General features: G+C 40.8%; 1 protein-coding gene across 3 annotated transcripts; it reads left to right on the top strand.

The window, feature by feature from the left end:
* Positions 1–1,945: 1,945 nt before the first annotated feature.
* Positions 1,946–16,854, top strand: tbx5b (T-box transcription factor 5b). Of its 3 annotated transcripts, none has more exons than XM_075468059.1 (9): positions 1,946–2,082; positions 6,333–6,470; positions 6,835–6,929; positions 7,256–7,375; positions 9,129–9,276; positions 10,529–10,681; positions 12,373–12,464; positions 13,373–13,626; positions 14,665–16,854. In XM_075468059.1, exons 1-9 carry the CDS (start codon positions 2,047–2,049, stop codon positions 15,243–15,245), a joined length of 1,617 nt encoding a protein of 538 aa, XP_075324174.1. In that variant the 5' UTR covers positions 1,946–2,046; the 3' UTR covers positions 15,246–16,854. The 3 variants fall into 3 exon arrangements, with proteins under 3 accessions (XP_075324174.1, XP_075324173.1, XP_075324175.1); XM_075468058.1 differs by having other exon boundaries at positions 6,333–6,497; XM_075468060.1 differs by lacking the exon at positions 1,946–2,082 and adding an exon at positions 5,130–5,476 and having other exon boundaries at positions 6,333–6,497.
* The last annotated feature ends 2,528 nt before the right edge of the window (positions 16,855–19,382 follow it).

Here is a 19,382-nt window from a genome sequence, read left to right as displayed (position 1 = left end):
ATGCATCTCCTCCATTTAGTGAGAAAGAACTCCGAGCAGAAACGTGTGGCAAGAAGTGTGGAGATGAAGTTGATGAAGAAAATTCACAGGGGTTCATAGGGGCTGAGCTTGCGAGAAACATTGTTTATTTGTGAAAACGTGTCACTTCAGCCACTTGAAAAGCAAACTGTGACGTTTGGTACATTTATTCAAAAACTTTAAACCAGTATGAACCAATCAGGTCCTCTGGTGAGCTTCAGGTTTCTCAGTGATGGTTCGTAGCCTGAGAGAAACAAAGCGATGAATGTCTGAAGAAGTGGCATCGTACTGGAAGCCTTCGAGGTTTAATTTCTCGTCCCTTTGTGCGCAAACATAATGTAAAGGTCACGTAGCACTTCAGTGTGACGCCTGTGAGTGACAGGCAGCTCTGAGGGCAGACACACACACACACACACACACGCTGCTTGTCTAAATGTTAAGGTTCCCACATGGGTGACTGCACCACACTGCTCTGTCTCGCTGTCTTGATTTGATGTTGCTATACTCTGACAATTTTAAATGTAAGAAAACATAGTCATTGCTCCCAGTGCAGAGGAGATTGTCATATTTTGTTGCTGTATATTTATATATATATATATATCCAGAAAAGAAACAAGCAAAATGCATGTTTCATTTGGACTTTGTCATCTTGATGTTTATGATCCCAAATGTTATTTTGCCGTTTGCAGAAGAAAACCACTAGGGGGAGCTGCGAGACGCCACACCACCGTAGTGTGTTAAAACAGTGAATGAAGGAGAGCTGTGTTACAGCACTATAGTAGAGTGATCGAATACTAATACTTTACTACAGTGCTTCACTCGGAGCTCATACAACAATCCTTCTAGTTTGCAGTTTAAAAAATTAAAAAAAGAATACGGTTTTCACAAGGGGTCAATATCAATCTCAATATTCAAGTCTGACATCACTTAAAGTGACAAACAAAAAGATTGATTTTTTCCTGTATTTATTCACGGTACCACTGACCCACATAGTGAAACCCCCAGTTATAAAACTGGGATGTAAAATGAAAACGGACATCATATATCATCAAGATGTTGCTTGCTTCATCACATCCTAAAAAACACGGTTGATTATTTCAGCCCTAAAATTAGCCATGAAAACCAGCCATCTTTCAGTCTATCAAAGCAAAAGTCTCCAGTTATATAATTAGTTGAGCTGTCTTGCTGCTGAATCTGATCCAGTCCATTAAACATGTAAACTTGTCTATTTCATTACATCGATATTAAATAGTTGGAAGTCAAGGTGAAGATGAACTTCTAATGGCATTTCAGACCTGCAAATTAAAAAAAAAAAAAAAACATTTCTGGAGCCGGAACGGAGGTTGAGTCACTTTTTCAACTTCTTGTAGAGTTTGGCCACACTAGTCAATATGCTGATAGTTTAGAGTCACTTGATCAATATTTTGAATGTTTGTCTATTACTGGTTTCCCATTTTATATCAATTGTAAGACTTTTATTTAGCAACAGCAATATTTTAGTTTGACCTGACGGAGGTGATGGGTAAAGAGAGTTTTTTTAAGAAAGGATCTATGCCTGATGAGACACCAACCAGGTAATCAGAAGGCACATTTACAACAGGCCAGATTATGTATCATCGCAAAAGAGCACAACATTTAGCTAGGCCTGTGCAGAAAGCAGCATATTTCTAACATCTGTAATATGAAGTCATATTAATGTGGAACAGGTTTCCCTTCATCTGGACTTAGAGGGCCCTGTCTGGACAGCTGCCAAACCCCCAGCCTCTGCTATTCCCACATCAGGCCACCTTACAAACTGGAGGCAGGGGGGGGTTGGAATGTATTTTGCCCTGTGTGATGTGATTGTTTGCAGAGAAATGGGTTGACCTTGCCCTCTAATACCACACACACACATGCACACACTCACTCAGGCCAAGCTGGAGGTGTGTGAGACAGACCTGCTGAGTGCAGGAGGTCTGGGACCCCTTCACCACTTCCTCCAGACAGAGAACAGAGGATCCAGTCAGCTGAAGCCAGGATGGGACAATAATGAGCCTTCCAGCCACCACCACCACCTCATTTCAGGTATGACTTAAGGGTTTTGTTACTTTTGCACAGCGAGAAACCTTCAGATGAGATGGGATGAAGTTATGTTCCAAAAACAAAAAACAATAACTGGCTTGAAAATTAAATCAATGGCTTAAATGATGAAGATTTAAATCACGATAACTGAGCTACTTTGCAAAAAAAATAAAAATGAATAAAATAAGACAACACCTACATTAATGAATGCTTTGTGTGGCTTAAAGGAGGGCCACCGTCTTGTTGCTTGTAAGCATCACACCCATTATCAAAGGTTCACCGAATAACAGTTGTTTTAATTCATGTTTTTTTTTTAAATTATGTTGGAATTTTTTCATGTATTTTCAAGAAAATCAGGTACAGAGACAACTAAATGCCTAAAAAAACGTATTGTTTATAATTGATAATGTTTGCATATATTTTTCTTTAGATTTTGTTATTTATTGTTCTTCAATTTTGCCAATTATTAATTCTTTAGGATTTATTTGGGGCCAAAAAAACATGTAATCAATTTTTCATCACAAAGCTGAGTCTCAACTGAATAATTAATCAAATAACCAACAAGTGCAAATCAGGATGTTTTAGAGCGACATGGACACACCCAAAAAATCTATCATCAATTAACCTTTTTGATTCATTTAGTTTAGTTTGTGTCCATAAACAGGAACAGAATTTTTATTTGGAACAGATTATAGTTACATTACACAGATTTTGTACATTCAATTGAATTTTATGGGACATTTTCAAGACTTTTCCTATAAAAAAGTAAAAGTTTGGCATGGCTGGAAATAAATGAACAGATTGCGACGAATCAAACAGAGTCAGTATTGAACGGAGAGCTATAACGTTTTGTCGCATATTCGGTGGATCTGCGTGACATCTATATTTAGGATATCCTTGGCAATTCATTTAAAATGTTCCTGTCTGTGTCTGAGGAAGACAGCTGTGTCAAAAGACTGCTAACGTTTAAAACATTTAACTCTGCTGCTGTTTTTGGAGGGGTTTCAAACACACAGTGATTCATTTGGGTCACGACGAACACATTTTTGAACTCAGTTTAAAAAAGAAGGGGAAAAAATGACTAATCTGTCGTCACCAGACTTTACCAGGACTTTGGGTGTCGCACCGTTTTCATAGAATTATAATTTTTAGAAAATCGAATAACTAGGTTTTCTGTGATTTTAAAAATATTAAGACGTGGGGTTATTTGTGTTTGCCATGTGGACTACGGAAATACTCAAGAAAAAGTGTAATAAATGTTATAAACATAATTTATCTTTTATCTGAAACAGTAAAACTCTAATCTGATCCTCTGTTATGTAAACCGTTGTCACTTCTCTCGATTTATTTTTTGATGAATTTTACAAAATTTTTTTTTTGGACAAGCAATGGTGTGCCCAGCAAAAATGTTTGCTTGATCATCAATTTTTTCTGTATGAATGTTTTTCACATCAACAATCTGATAAAATAAGAAAATGAACTCACATGATGCATTGAATTCTGCATCTTCTTTGCGTAAACAACAGAAAAATGCCACAGACTTGCAGAAAGCCGTGTGTGCAAAGTGGTGAGTATAAAAAAAATATTGCGCGGAAACTGTATGGATCCACATTCAAAGACACGCGCACGCTCACTGACACACGCGCACAGGCGTTAAGTGTAGCCTGGAAATCGCGTCTTTCCCAGTGGCAGCGCGCTCGGTGAAGCACCCGCTTTGCAAGACAGGCTGTGCACGGAGCTGTGGCTACACTGGTCTCTCACCAGGGATTTCGATATTTAGACGGTAAGAAATACAATTATGACTCATTTTGGGAACAATGACAGAAATGGGCATACAAAAAGACGAGAAATTCTACTGCGTAAAGGGAACGTTTTACGCGCGAGAATCCTATAGGCTTCATATGTTAGTATATTTTTTATTTAATGTATTGAACATTTCAATTTCCTGTAGCCTACCCTGGTGTGTTTGGGGGCAGCCAGATTTAAGGTATTTGAAACCACCTGCCACGTATCACGACGCAGTCTGTTAATAAAACAGCATCCGCCTCATTTCATTCAAATATTGATCACAGACTGGTTGGTGGAAGGGCTACTTAAACAAAAAAGAAGAAGAAAAGAGTGGTTTGAGACAGCGTACGTGATGAGGATGAGTTACGCCGGTGGAAACGTGTGATGGTGGCATGCTGACCTCCCAATGACCGTTTCAACTTTCAACTCTGCCTGCGGTTATCAGGATCTGCTGTAATCCCGTCAGGATGATGCGCGCTCGCGTCAAGCCAATGCTGCTACTGCCGCTATTGGCCTCCCCCTCCTCAAATCTATAATCTTAGAAACAAATATCTAGGCAAAGTCTCTCATAAGAGATTAAACCTCTTGTAGAGGGGGTTGTCTTTAAAATCCCCGTCCATATAACAGTTGGATCTGATGACTGGTTGGTAATAATTAGCCTACACTTGTGTTTTATTCTTCAGTAGCCCATGCAGCACGCATTAATACCTTCATCAATCTGTAAATTGTCACCAGCCATCTACTTTCCCAATGAGGAATTAAGAGTCAGTTATCTTCAAATTGGGATAAGAAAACATAGTTTTCATCTCAATGGGGCCCGTTGTTGTCTTTGTCTAACAGCTCTGATCAAAAGTTTAAATTAATGGTAGAGTGGAGCCTTCCTACTCTGTTTTAACATGGCAGCAAGTTTATCTGATCAATCAGGACATCAATATGTTCTGAAAAGAAATCCAGCAGAAAATGACCCTTTGTCGTTTTGGTGTGTCGTGATACCAGAGACGCCTGTGATATATAGAGGATTAATGTCTTTGCAGGTCGACATTGTGAGAACGAGTGATTATGTTCTTTTAGAATAAATAAATAATTCTACATACCGCGTGTGAGTATAGAAACAGTGATTGTGTGTGCATGTGCTCTCTGTGCGCGTCACTGGCCAGTGTCACAGTCATCCTTTGGTCCGCGATAACCGCGCAGACCTATGGCAGAGCAGGGAAGGCTGAAGGGGGAGGGCAGAAGATGTGAGACGGACTTGACTCCATTCGTAATGAAGGGTCTGGGAGAGGGGGTTCAGATCAGGGCTGTAACTGTTGCGGAGCCTGCGTGGATCGTAAGGAGTGGGCGAAGCAAACGAGAAAGAGTCGTAGCCGCTTTGAATAGATCCGTGGACCGGGAGCAGCGTGGAGGAAAAGCTGCGATCTGCGCGCAGGAAGACGGAGAGCGAAGCAACCAGATGATAAACGTTGGGAATATTCTTTTTTAAACGCTTGGACACTGGCGCTTTATAAATAATTAATTGGAAATACAAGCAAGCCACAAAACACACAAGCAGCTTTCGGAGTGCGCAGGAGCAGAATGAGACTGTTTTCTGCAGGGGACGCAGGGCTGTGAGGTAAAGGCCCACAGAGAGCATCCAAAATACACACAGGCACATGAAAGGCACACTCTGTGATGAGCCTGAGCACATTAACACTTTTACTCAGAATTCAGCTGTTAACACGCTGCCATTTAAAGCCGCATTAATCATGTAATGATGTTGCAAAACTTAATGCCACATGCAATTACATCCAGATTATGAATAAGATACAGACTAACTGGAAACGACCAATATGAATTTACAGACTTCTTCGAAAATAATGTTGAAAATATTGCCGGAGTTTAAGCGGCACATTTAATCTCCTTTTAGTTGAAGCAAGTAATTAGATTACTGGATCAGTTGGTCAAAAGTGTAACTCGCCATGAGGCCGTTGTAATCTAAGATAACACTTCATCCTTCATTTAAAAAAACAAAAACAAAAACAATGGACGTCTTTTTAGCTTTTTTCCAAAAATCAAAGTGGGAAACTCGATGGCCTCTTTGTGCGTCCTTTCGACAAAGAGCTGCTTGTTTGTCTTCAAAGTTTAACAGAAGGGCGTCATTTTTTCAACCCCCAAATTAGCAAAAAAAAAAAAACAAACAAAAAAAAGGAGTCCAATGCTAAATGTTTTTAATAGGACATATAGATCTGAGGTTAATACGCCCAACCCTAGTTTGCCTTCACAAATTGCTTCATGTTGCAGGCTCATCATGTTCAACTTTAATATGATTTTTTTTTTTATGTCAGTAAGGTTTGTGTAGCAACTTGCTTTTATGGCGCCACATTCCTATGTGGCGTTTTCCATCAGCAAAGCCTGCGAATGTGTGTTGCGCTATGTTATAAACTGTGATCAAGTGCACATGCCAACTTTTGTTCGTATGTGTGTGTCAGTGGAACATGGCGAACGGAGGGGACCAGTTCGGCCTTGCAGAGCGCCCGGACTCGGACTCCCCAAAAGAGAGCAAACGGGAAAATCACAGCTTCACTTTAAACTCTGTTGCGTCTCCGCAGACAGCGTCCAGCCAGCAGGTAGAGGCCTGTGCTGAGGATCATGATGTAAATATTTATCATTTACTAGAACTGCTAACTGAGGCTCATTCAGTAGTTTCTATGGTTGTTTATTTATTTCTTCATAAACCTAAAAATAAAAAGGAATCTAGTTTCTATGACCACAAAGCATTGGACAAACATTTACCTCAAACTTCACTTCTTGTTGGTTTTCTTTACCGGTGAATCAGTTTATCATAATTTTATAAAAATCAGTAGACTTACCCGAGTTCATTTTTAAAGGTGTAAATGTCTCAGATCTGGAGGATGAGTCCTGCTTTTCTTGTACATTCTGAGAACTTCCATGTATACATTTTCACTGAGGGCTTTTTATATTCGTGTGCAGGGGATGGAGGCAATCAAAGTCGTCCTTCATGACGGAGAACTTTGGACCAAGTTCGATGAAGTTGGAACTGAAATGATCATCACTAAAGCTGGGAGGTAGGAGAAACTGAATTGTGATCTTTTGAACAAATAATTATGAATGTATGGTCATGATTTTGAAAACGCGAAAGATCAAGCATCCCAGAGCTGTATGAGCATTGATTTGATCAAAAATAATGTTCATGAATCAGGTCAGAAGTAGTTCTGAGCGTGTCCTTCTGGGCCCTAAGGGAACTTTTGTCTCAGGATAGTGCATTGCTATTTGCATATTTTTTTCTTTTGTCCTTTTTAATGTAACATAATTTGCTTTTATAATCGAATTTTCATTCTGCTGGAAAGTCAGTGTTGTTGTTTTTTCCCCCTCCTGAACATATTCCCTCCAGGAGAATGTTCCCCAGCTACAAAGTCAAAGTCACAGGACTCAACCCGAAGACCAAGTACATACTCCTGATGGACATCGTGCCCGGGGATGAGCATCGCTACAAATTCGCTGACAATAAATGGTTTGTATATCGCATCTGTATGTGTGTAACCAAGGGTTCAAACTTAGATCACTCCATAAAACATTTTGTACAACTGGTGCCTAATGTTAGAGGAAGACCAGCTTTCTGATTATGTAAGTTTGGATGATCTGTAAACAAAACGATTTGCGAAATAAATCCCTCCAAAATAAATGACTGAATGAATAATCAGTTGGCTAAATAAACACATAGATGTGCACGGTCAAATCTTATCTGCTTACTCCTCGTTTGGTGTAAATTCTACAGCAGAAGCCTTTGAACTGAACTCTGGGTAAACCGTGGGTTTAAACCCTCCACTCCACCCCGCCTCTGCCCTGCGTAAAGGTCGGGTCCTTCTTGCAGACTGGGATGGCCTAGTTCCCCGCGTTTCCCCCAGTGCGTCTGCCCGCCGGTTACATCAGAATATGATGCGTGCACGGGGGGGACAGACGGCACAGACCAGATTAAATCCTCTCATTCAGTTTGTGCTGAGGGGAAAATCCGAACGGACCTCTGACTACAATGAGATCCATCAGTGCCTCCTCAGAGCATCAGACACGAGCTCTCTTCGAATGCAAAAAGAGGGGGGTGCTTTGGATAAACTTGGTGCGACACAAAGTGCCAGCTTGTGAAGGAGGCGCTTGGTGTTTACAAGGTAAAAATAAACAATGCTGTGTAAACTGGGGGCCTTATATTACGAGAAAGCGTTAAGTGGAGTTTGGAGACTTGAAAGCCTCGAAATTCTCTCCAAATCCTTTTAATTCAGTTTTTAATATTTTTCTTTAACCTGTCATTTTTTGTTTGGGATTTTTTAAGATTCAAATTGATTTTCTGTGGGCTTTCAAGCCTTTTTGTCCATATTCAAATATCTTTATCCGTCTCATAGAGCTATAGATGTATTCGGCAAGGCTATATTAAAATGAAGATTGCCATTCTCCCACCCCTTTACCTCTCTGTAACCCAAGTCATTTCGTTTGTCACAAACGTGGGTTACAGAGTGCTCTTACGTCACGTAAGTTACACAGATAAATGTTTTAAGAAAAAAAAAAATCCCCTATAGCAGTTCATTAAAAAATTGTGCACTCATCCACTCCAATATGTGCACAGTCATCGTGCATGCTCCTTAGCCCAACCCTAACCCAAATAAGTCCTTTTCTTTTAAATTGGTTAAAAAACTCTGCCTTAAAAACAGGGAAAGTGCTCTGATATTAGTAATATTTGCATTATCAGTTATCTTCTGTTCCTTGACAGAAACTATAAAATACTATAAAATAAGTGCATCAACCAAACCAAATCGATTCTATTTAAGTGAGTATTTCACGTTTTTGTCGTGAGGGCTACAATAAAACAATTTAAAAAAGAGAGAGAGAAAATGGATGTCGATCACGTGGCTGACATTACACCCTCAGTGAACATTTGTGTGTGTGTGTGTGTGTGTGTGTGTTTTAAAATCATTATTATTATTATTTTACAATTTCAGGCTTGTTTGCTCAGCAAATCTTTGACTTAAAATAACAAAAGTTAGGTTTCAGGATCTCTGGATGAGAGGAAGTTCATCTGGGAAAGAAAAGGGGTTGCTCAGTTGTGGTAGCCTACTATTTTACCAAAACTCTCAGCAAAACTGGCGCGTTTGGCGCGTCTGGTCTGCTGCGCCCATGCAGAGCGGTGCTTGGCCGGTCAGACAAACCACTGCGACCCCTCGAGTGTCAGTGTCTGATCAATTCCCAATCTGCTCCATCCTCTTGGTCACATGTAGGTCGATAACGGGAAAAGCAGAGCCCGCGATGCCCGGCAGGCTCTACGTCCACCCCGACTCTCCCGCCACTGGAGCGCACTGGAGCCGTCAGCTCGTTTCGTTTCAGAAACTCAAGCTCACCAACAACCACCTGGACCCCTTTGGGCACGTGAGTCCGACTTCTTTTCTGATTGTTAATGTATTATCCGTTTTCATTTTCTGCATAGAAAAAAAAACAACAAACATGGTCTTGATCCGTTTTTTTTTTTCAAATTGAATTTTTGCCCTTGAATTGGCAAATTGGAACCGTTTTACGCTTTATGATATAGATACGATGTTCACACTTATTATTGATGATCCGGTTCATGAGAAAAGCGACCTTTAGGCCAAACCAAATTTCTATATTTCAAACTATTGGACAATTCCATTAGAAACCACAACACAGGTCCAGTTATGCAGTTCCAATCTCGAGGTCAGGCGACATCACAACACAGCAAATATCACCAAGAGGCCACGAGGGCAGAGCGGACACATGTCAACCTCCACAAGTGGATACTGCACGGCTCCAGTCATCCTATAGTGACTGTCTGAATACACACACGCACACACACTGTCACACGCGCACGTAGCTGGACGTGAGAGCAGGTGAAAACGCTGGATACTGTGCGCGCGCGTCTCCTCGCATGGATTGTGAAATTAGAGATAATAATTCCAATGACTCTAAAGCCCATTAGCTAATGCATTTCAATGGCGGACACGTCACGGAGATTAAACCGAGCCCGTGGATGAACCAACGTGCTCGCGCACATTGAAAATACGATCCAATTAAAAACCGCGTGCGGAGTTGTCTGTTGTGGTGGGAAATGATGGAGACTGGGTACTAAATTCAGAGTTGTTATAGTTTGACATGAGTGGTTAGCCCAAGTCAAAAATGACAGAAGAGTCCTAGTATGTGGTCATAAAGTGATGCTGAAAAACCAGAGAGACAAATGTTTTGTTTCTGAATTCTGTGCAGTCTCTCTTAAACATAATAATATATGACATGCCTTTATAACTATAAGTGTATGTTGATATTGCGTCTAAAGTAACGTTTACATAAAAATTAAAACTTCTGAAAGTAAATTTTGTTTGGTTTCTTTTTCATACCAAAGTAGGCGAGACATGACTCACACTGCTGGAGCAATGAGTGTGTAGTCTTGGAAGAGCAGAATTTTTCTTTTTCCCACTTAATATCCATTTGATCCAGCCAACATGTAAATCATAAATATGTGTTTTAAACATTAATGCCAGCCAAGAAATCTTGAAATCAAAGAGGGATTATTAACTCAGTAAAGACAGTCCAGGTCCCTGCGTCTGCTGGTGGGTTTCTGTAAATATCACGGGTCTGTCAGCATCATATTCTCAATCTCTCCCCTGTGCAGATAATACTCAACTCCATGCATAAATACCAGCCTCGTCTCCACATCGTCAAAGCAGATGAAAACAACGGCTTTGGCTCAAAAAACACTGCTTTCTGCACCCATGTCTTCTCTGAGACTGCCTTCATCGCAGTGACATCCTATCAGAACCACAAGGTATGCACAGTGTGCTGCGAAGCAAAGAGGGAAGATCACGCTCAGAAATGTTTTAGAGCAGGCCCCTGTTTTATGGATGAATCTAGCCCAGCACAAGTGTTGGAGTTCCCTTTTTAATTGCTTAAATAGGTTGAGGTCAATTTAAGCAGCCTTGAAACAACAAGTGCCTGTTATGACCTTTTAATGCTGTAGGGATTTTCAGACATTATGTGTTGTTGTGAATATGAAGTTTAAAGCTTCTTTCACTGCATGAAACTATGGGATGCTTCAAGATTATTTTAAGAATAATCAGATCTTTTGGTAAACCTTTGACTATTTAGATTAACCTGTTTTGTCTTTGGTTACTGGACGGAGTCAAGCTTCTGTTTCTCTTCCACACAAAAGCACTCAAACCCTGTTTGAAATCATATTTTTAGTATCTTCTTTGTTTGTGTGTCCTTACATGGTATTTGCATACATGTAAACGTAAACTCCCTGTCTGCATGTGTGTGTGCCTGTGCTTTCATGCTTGCGTGATGTTTGGTTTCTTACCCTTGATCTTGGCTGATCCAGTTTCCTTGGCATCACATCCAGAAAGACAAATTGTTGAAGCTTCCAGCTGAGACACTCATTCGATTAAGTTGGCAGAAAGGCTCGCTTCGATCAGATTTCACCCTCAAAACAAACCTTAGCAATGTTACGTGGCATTAATAGACAACTTCTAATCATCAATTTGCAAGAAACTTTAGGAGTCTTCTTAATTTTAGTTTGTTAAGTTTGGTCAAATAAAAGGTTAAATTCTACACGCTTTCATCCTCTTCCTCAGTGTGGCATTCTTTTTGCAATCAATTTATTTTTGTGTTGTAAAGAGTTTTAAAAAAAAAACCTGCAAAAGTTTTTGTGCACCCAGGAATCATTATTTTCATATAAAGAAGGTGCAACTTTTAGCAGACAAATTAAATTAAATGTAAAAAAAAAAAAAAAGATTATAATTACTAATATTGATAACTGATAGTGACAGTAATTTTGCATATGCACACTATGATAATAAGTAATAATTGAACAAAAATAGACTCTTTGGTGTTTTATATTTTATTGCCAAATAAAGAGAATGATTGTTTTATCAATCTTTTTCTTATCAATAATTAATAGTAGTCATGCTCCGAGTAAAACAAAGCAATAATCAGTGTTAATTATCTGGACTCTGATATATAATTGCATATACAGTGTGAAAAGAATGAATATAAACCTTACAATTCTTTTCTGCAAAGAAAGCAGCCAATAACACCATCTATACTATCTACTATTCTCATATTCTTGTGTGGGAATAGAGCTCTTGAAGCTGCATTTGGGTGGAGGCTATGAGTATTTTCAGCTCTTCAAAGTTTGTTTAGACCTGATCTCAAGCCCACTTGCCTGCTTTGTTATCAATCTGGTCTTTAGCCAAATGAAATCCATCAAAACACAAAGGTCTGCCTCCATGACATCACTGAGAAAAGTTCGAAGACTTAACATCAAAGCTCAGTGCTTTGGACGTCTAAAAGCTTTGGCCTGAAACCCTTAAACCCAGTGACTGTTTGGGTAAACAGTTTACTCTGTGTCAGCTGGCGAGAACGCTGTCCTACTCTGTTGGAAGTCTCTGAGTGTCTGTGCATGCATGTGTGAGCTGGTCTTTCGGTCTGATTTAGATGTTTTCTGTGTTTTGTCTTCAGATTACACAGCTGAAGATAGAGAATAATCCTTTTGCGAAGGGCTTCAGAGGCAGTGACGACAATGAGCTGCACCGCATGGCCAAGCTTCAAGGGTGAGTAAAGCCTTGTGGTTGGGTGTTTTTGTGTCTGTGGGCTTGTGAGCATTCATAGGAAACTATTCCTCTCCCTTGTCCTCTCTCAGCCGGGGTAAAAGGTTGTTATGATGGGCTACATATGGTCTCAGACATGAGGGTGTGCGTGAGTGGAGCCAAGTGGTATGAGGAGATGTAAGCCTTTGTCACCTGAAGGTTGATCTCTATCTAAATGTGCAGAGCAAACATGGACAATCAGCTCCAGAACCGCATTGATAAACCCATGATATCACATTGCTGCTGGTCTATTGGGCTGTCACTTCTGATCAGCTGATGGGCCCTACATGCTGTCTCGAAAAAAGTGGTGCTTTTGTAGGCAGTTCAGAGATTTAAGTGAGCTTGTGGGAGAGGCTGCTACTGACGGGAGGGAGAGGGACAACAAGAGAGGAGGAATGAGAGAGGACAGCATTAAATGCAGCACCCCTGTTTTAATGTTGCTGTGTTGTTGGAAGAGAGGAGAGAAGAACAGAGGAGAGTCTATCTGAAGTGACACGCGGATGGATGTTTATTTTTAGAGCGGTGAATTATCTCACAACAGCACTGGCGGTGTGTGTGTGTGCACGCATGTGTGTGTATCTCCGCAGGAGTCAGGGGAGATGTGGCCCGCTGTCTCCTCCATACCACAAAGTTCACAGCGAGGCCAGCGAGTGCAGACAGAAATCAGAGCTGAAAGGATGGAGACTTGAAGGAAAAGAGAAAACAACAGAAATACAAGCATTTCAGCCAAGCAAATTCGATCAGGATATAAAAAAAACAAAAAAAAAAAAACAGTTGAGGTTCAGAAAAGGCAGTTTTGTGACAGATTCTCAAGTTCATAACAGCTCAAATGCAAGCTGTTGCTGAATTCTTAAATTTCTTTTTTGTTTCAGTAAGGATTACCCCGTGGTGCCCCGCAGTACTGTCCGTCAGAGAGCTTGCTCCACTGGGAGTCCCTTCAGCGGGGAGACAAGGGGTCTGCGGGGCTCCCCCGAGGCCGTTGGGTCACCTTATAACTGTGAGAACAGCTTGAACAGCCGCAGTCCTCAAGAGCTGCAGTGCGCTCAACCGACGCACTACACCCACCCTCATCTACACCTGCAACCTGGCCAGCAGCCGCAGGTCTACCCCTGCAACAAGAGGAAAGGTGAGAGGAAGCTGTGTGTAAAAAGGAATGTCTTCAGTCTGGAATGTTTATGTACTTTGTTCATTTCCGATATTAAAGTAAGAAAGAAATCTTCTCTGTGGTAAATTCAAGGATGCCTCACCACCTAAGATCTCAGAGTTTGTGACACAAGACACTACCCTGCTGAGACAGAGCAGCCAGCTAAGGGAACAATGATCATTCACCCATGTATGCAACATTTTAAGGCTCTTCTGTTTGTTCTTTCATTGCTTAATACAATAAATGGAAACTAATGGCTGTCTTGGAAGTAAAAAGCCAACTAAATAAGAGATTTCTATTAATCTGTACTGATTCTAGTATTCACTTTGTTTGCTAATCTTATTAGCATCAGATTTACAAAGGAAGGAGTTGAATGAATAATAAATCATTTATTTTAATGTGTGCCCAATTATGCTAGCACGAGTCTATTTAGACACATTAATCAATAGCAGAGAAAAAAAATTAGAAACCACTTCTGCACTTTGCTAGAAAAGGAGACCCTGTCATTGTTTTCCATCTCTTCAGATCGTGGAGTTCAGAGAAACAAGGCGTGAAATATTGGATTTGTAGATTCTGAAACCTTTTCTATGTTCAACATTCAAGCTTAGATGGCAGCAGGTTGAGATGTAATTTATTGCATTTGAGTCGGTTTTAGGCTTAAAGTCAAATAAAAATGAATTTCTTTACATGTAGAGCATTCTTCATTGATAGTTAATGGTACTGTGTTTTTCTTTCTCTACAGTATAGTACAATAGTCATTTTTTTCTACTTAAGCTAAAGTTCCAGTGTCTATATTTAGGGCGCAATATTGGAAAAAAAATACCATGAACTTTTGATAAACATGTTTTGATTGGTGTTTTGTTTTTCTTACCTTTGAATGATCCATTTTCAGTATATATCCAGTGAGCTTTGGGCACCATCATCCACCATTGTGCTGCACCTCTATGTCACTACATTAGTCAAGACGACACAACCTCATACTGTCAAATGTAACACTATCCTCTGTCTGTTTCTCTGCAGTGGAAGAAAACTGCTCATCAAGAAACCACCAGCATCCATACAAGAAACACTTTACTGGTGGCTCTCCAAGCCAGGGGGAACCGTACTATCACCCCTCCTCGTACCCCCCTCCACCACCTGGCTTGACCAACAACCCTTCCCTGAGTCTCACTAACTCCACCTACAGCTCAGACATGGGGCAACGTCAGGCATGCATGTACGCCGGGTCCGAGCACAGAATGGATGAACTCAACTGTGCATCCTGGTCGTACACCTGCCCACTCCCAACTGCCATGACCCCGATGGAGCCTTATCCACCTTACACCCCTCATCCTCCCTACAGCTCCAGCCCTCAGGGCTCTCGGCTCAGCGCTATAGCCCACCAGAGCTCTCCACCTCTACCAGAGCATGTCGCCCATGATCCCTACCAGAGTCACAGCTCTGGGCCTCCATCTCAGAATTCCCAAAACATTCACAGCAGGCAGCTTGGCTCTCCTCTCAGAGAGTATCCTCGATACAATCTGTCGCCACCTCTCTACCACACACTAGACACTAACACACACATCAGGTGTGGAGTCCCAGAATGGAGCGCAGCCTCCTAACTGAACCAGAAGACAAACTTTACCTCAACGCTAATTCAGTTCCCCCTTCTTCTGCTCTTCTGAGTGATTCTGCACTGTGTACAGACTTAATATGATGATGGTTTTGTAGAGTTATTGTGAAAAGTATAATCTAGTGCTGTGTGGTCTCAAGAGGTCTCATCTGTTCGTCAAGTTTCTCCCCTCTGCTGGAAGGTGTAGTGAATTATTATTACGAACTGGAACTGAACATCAATAATGCTCTACATGTACAGAAAAACGTAGCTCCTTCCAAGCAGCACAATGGACATCAAAGTTGTATTTTATTGTCTTTGCAAAACTCAGTGACTGGTGTCATCCAAATGTTTGCACTGTGAGCCCTTTTAAGGCCCAGACCATTAACAGCACTAGGCTGTTTTCCTCTCAATGTCTCCCACTTTATTCTTTGTGAAGGATGTAAATTGTGAACACTGTCAGACAGGCAGTAACATTTACTGGCTAAAATGATCTCAGCTCTCCCAACAGAGCCTGAGGGAGACATTTATTTCTGTAGTGGAGCAAAGCACAGCTCCCTGTTCAGTCTCGATGAAGGAGAAAAGGCATGTGTTGGATAAAAGTGTGTGTGTGTGCGTTTGTCTGTGTATATGCAAAACAAGTGTCAGCTCAGCTCAGCTCAAGGATGCTTTGAGTTAATTTCCAATGAGACAGGCAGTGGTAGCTTCAGGCGCTGCACCATCGAGATAAATAGTTTGTTTAGACCTCGCTACAGGCCGAAGGACCTGTAAACACTGTTTCTGCTGCATTCTGGGTAACTGCACAATTCTGTGTCACACAGCTGTCACTGCTGTCCTCTCAGTCACCCCCATCTGACCAATCAGCTTCCATTGCTCACTGAGAGGTAGCCAATGAGCATGCGGCTCTCTTTTATGCCTAGCTGACTAGTCAGAGCTCGAGTGTTTTCTGTATGCTTGTTGGCCCATTTTTGTTTGTTTGTGAATTATTCATAAGTCCAGTGTAGATCCCTGATGTGAGGATTGCTCAGCAAAAGAAACATTGTCCTCTGAATGTGATAATGTTGATGCACCAACTCCTATCTCTTTATTCCAAATCTGAATTGGTCTCTTACTAGATTTGATTAGCTATATTTCCCTTGTGGGTAACTGTAGAGAAACATTTGTAGCTCTTTTATGTGCAAAAGAAAATAAGCTGAGACTTTATTTTTGTGCCACGAAGCGATTTTATATTTTTGCCCAGGTGTTTGAACATGCAGTAACTTGTCATCAGGTGCTCTACCGTAACAGAAAGAATATCCTCGTCATTCTTCAATATGTAATTGATTTGTGTGTGTGGGTGTGTGTGACAATGAGATGTAAGGATTGTTTTACAGGTTGTTTTCTTTAGCATTGTTCCTGCTAATAGTATTTATTACTCTAGATTTGTAAAGATTAGTTTGTTGTTAACTTGTGAAACAGGATGGTTGTTCAGAGATATCTGTTTCGCTTTTAGGATTTGTTTCCTGTCTCACCCTCCATCCCAAACAGGTGGTAAACAGTTGTGATCAGCAGACATTTCTGTTTTATGAAATTAAATACAGATTTATAAACAGAAACTGAATAAATTTTTCAAGAGAGAGCTGATTGGTTGTTGTGTTCTTCTCTGAACAAGCAGAGACAAACTATTAACATTCCCAGTGGGCTATTTAAAGTGTGTTCAGAGTGGAAACTCTTTTAAGTGCAGTGTTCTTTATCAGGTTCAATGCATGTATGAATATAGAGGACCTGATAACAAGTGAAGCCTCATTCACCAGTAACAGGGTTAACTATGCTGTCTTATAGAGTCTGTTGGTCCCCAGTGTCTCTAAGTCCTCCACTTAGCAGTGAAAACCTGGTCTGGGTGTGCTGTGCATACCTTGTCCACCTCCTCTTATCTCTGACAGGTTGTTTGGCATCTCCAATCTCCACCAGCTGGACCGCCTCACTGACAACCTGCTGCCTAGAGAACGGAGGGGTTGATCGAGATGGAGGACAAAGAAAGGCAGAGGTGCCTATTGACTCACGTGTTTCTGTGTCTTTCACAGAAAAAAGGACTGTGTTAACATTACACCTCAGAGCTTACATATTTCAGAGGAACAGAGGCATGTAACAGAAAGTTTGATTTGCAGAGACTGTTAGATCGCTTAACTTAAAATCCAGTATATTTACACATAATTACTTGGTTATGTGTCTGTTAGTGGCTTTCCACCCTCCCTTTCCCTCTGTCTCTTTTTCTCTTCCTGCCTCTCTGTCTCTCTCTCATACACCAAGAGGTCAGAGGTTAAGCAGGCATCTCTTCAGAGGCTGTTCCTCCTTAACCCTTTGTCTCCAGACAAACTTAGTCCGGGACATGGAAGGGGGAGAGAAAGCAAAACCTTGGGGGCTCTACCTCTGAAAGGCGGACTGTGATGCATCACCCTCGCTTGTACAGTTACAGAACTCTGTATTATACTGTATGGTGGGGAATGAGACGAGAGAATGAAATAGTAGGTTGTATGAATGTGAACAGGGTTTTTTTTAGTCAGTAGAGGACTTTCTCAGACATGCTGGTTGGACAGCAGATTGATGAACGTCTGTGATCAAAGAGTCTAAGTGGTGCTTATCATTACTCCCATCCTCACTTTGCCTCACCCACGTACACACGCTACTATCTCTTCTTCTTCAGCCATGCACTAATTTTCCCATCCAAATCTCCGCATATAGTATATTATGGTTACAAACAGATAGACATACACATAAACTCACACACATGTCTTATTGTTATTGGAAGAAATGTGGAGTCACCTTACGTTACAAGACAGACATTTTTAAATGCCAGTCATCCGGCATGCAGATCTAAATCTTTTTATTACAAAACGAGACTGTGCGGACAGCTTGTTGTCCTGCCGTTTTGTATGTTAAAGCTTCTGTTCAGCTCTGCAGAGCAATGTCTTTTTCAAAGGAAGCTTTTTTAAAAAGACATCAAAGATTTATAAAAGCTTTTTTTCATTACAGTCCGAACTATTTGTTTGAACGTATAAATTGGAGTCTCTTGCAAAACTCTGAGAGGCATTTGTGTGATGACTGGCATTAGTGCTGCCATTTTCTGTGGAATAAGTGGTCTGAGATTAAGTGTAATTGGAAAAGCTGATTATGGTTCATCTCCATGCATCTGATGGTGTTCTGTCTCCGTGGAAGGAAAAAGGCAACAGCTTTGTCTCTTCTGTCTGACACAGTCCTCGTAAAACTACTGCCAAACTGGAATGTGATGGAAAAGCTTAGACGCACGCATTTTTCACATTTCATAGGTTTGGAAGTAACAATTATCAGTGACTTCAGGATGTTTCTTTTTTTCCTTTTCTAAGTTGCTATCCAAAGTCTCCAACCTCCCAAAGCTTGTTAAGATTAGAAGTTGCTGCTTCTGGAGCCTCATCAGAAATAATTGTATTTAGAGGATGAGAGAACATCATTATAAGATAGGTTTGTGGATGTATTAACCCTTCTTTCGGCACGAGTGTATCCAGAACTAGAATCACAGCGGACTGTGTGACACTAAAAGGACAGCACAATGGCAATACAATAATGTAAAACAATAAATGCTTTGCCATTATATATGGTGTAACAAAGTATAATGGTGGAGGTTTATCTGAATTGTGCTATCCATCCTTGTTGGTATTTAAAAGCCACAAGAAAAGACTAATGCTGTCAAGGGCAGTATAGTAACAAGACTCAGACCAGAGCTAATTTACCCCTAAATGAGAGTTTATGGCTGAAACAGCCCTGAAATCACTGAAGTAGATCTTAATATGAGTGTAAGGGCTGTCAAGGATAATAGGCCATGTAGGAGTGTGTGTTGGTGAGAGAGTGCGCTTGGGCGTTGAGTCTGAAGACAAAAGGAGAGGTTAAGGGTCAAACTAACAGCAGATAGGCTTGTGCAGGGTCAGAGGGCTCAGGCTAACTTGATCAGTGATGGCTGTTTATGTAAAGATCTCCAAATCGTCAACCTAATGAAGCTGCTGCAGTTTTACAGCTTAGTAGTACTGGACTTTCATTTTTTTTATCAGTTAAACAACTCAAGTTAAAAAAAAAAAAAAAAAACCCTGAAGGAACCACTCATGATTTTCTCATGATTTTTCTTTGAGATACACTG

The sequence above is a fragment of the Odontesthes bonariensis genome, chromosome 6 (genome assembly GCF_027942865.1).
Source record: "Odontesthes bonariensis isolate fOdoBon6 chromosome 6, fOdoBon6.hap1, whole genome shotgun sequence".
In the NCBI taxonomy this organism is placed as follows: domain Eukaryota; kingdom Metazoa; phylum Chordata; class Actinopteri; order Atheriniformes; family Atherinopsidae; genus Odontesthes; species Odontesthes bonariensis.
The sequence above is the reverse complement of the archived record's forward strand: the minus strand, read 5'-3'. Positions and strand labels throughout refer to the sequence as shown.

Excerpts from the sequence above, each read along its gene's own strand:
- tbx5b (XM_075468058.1), top strand. The coding sequence starts at position 2,047 with ATGAGCCTTCCAGCCACCACCACCACCTCATTTCAG. Across the intron at positions 6,930-7,255 it reads ATCATCACTAAAGCTGGGAG|GAGAATGTTCCCCAGCTACA; the intron begins GTAGGAGAAACT and ends TATTCCCTCCAG. Across the intron at positions 13,627-14,664 it reads CCCCTGCAACAAGAGGAAAG|TGGAAGAAAACTGCTCATCA; the intron begins GTGAGAGGAAGC and ends GTTTCTCTGCAG.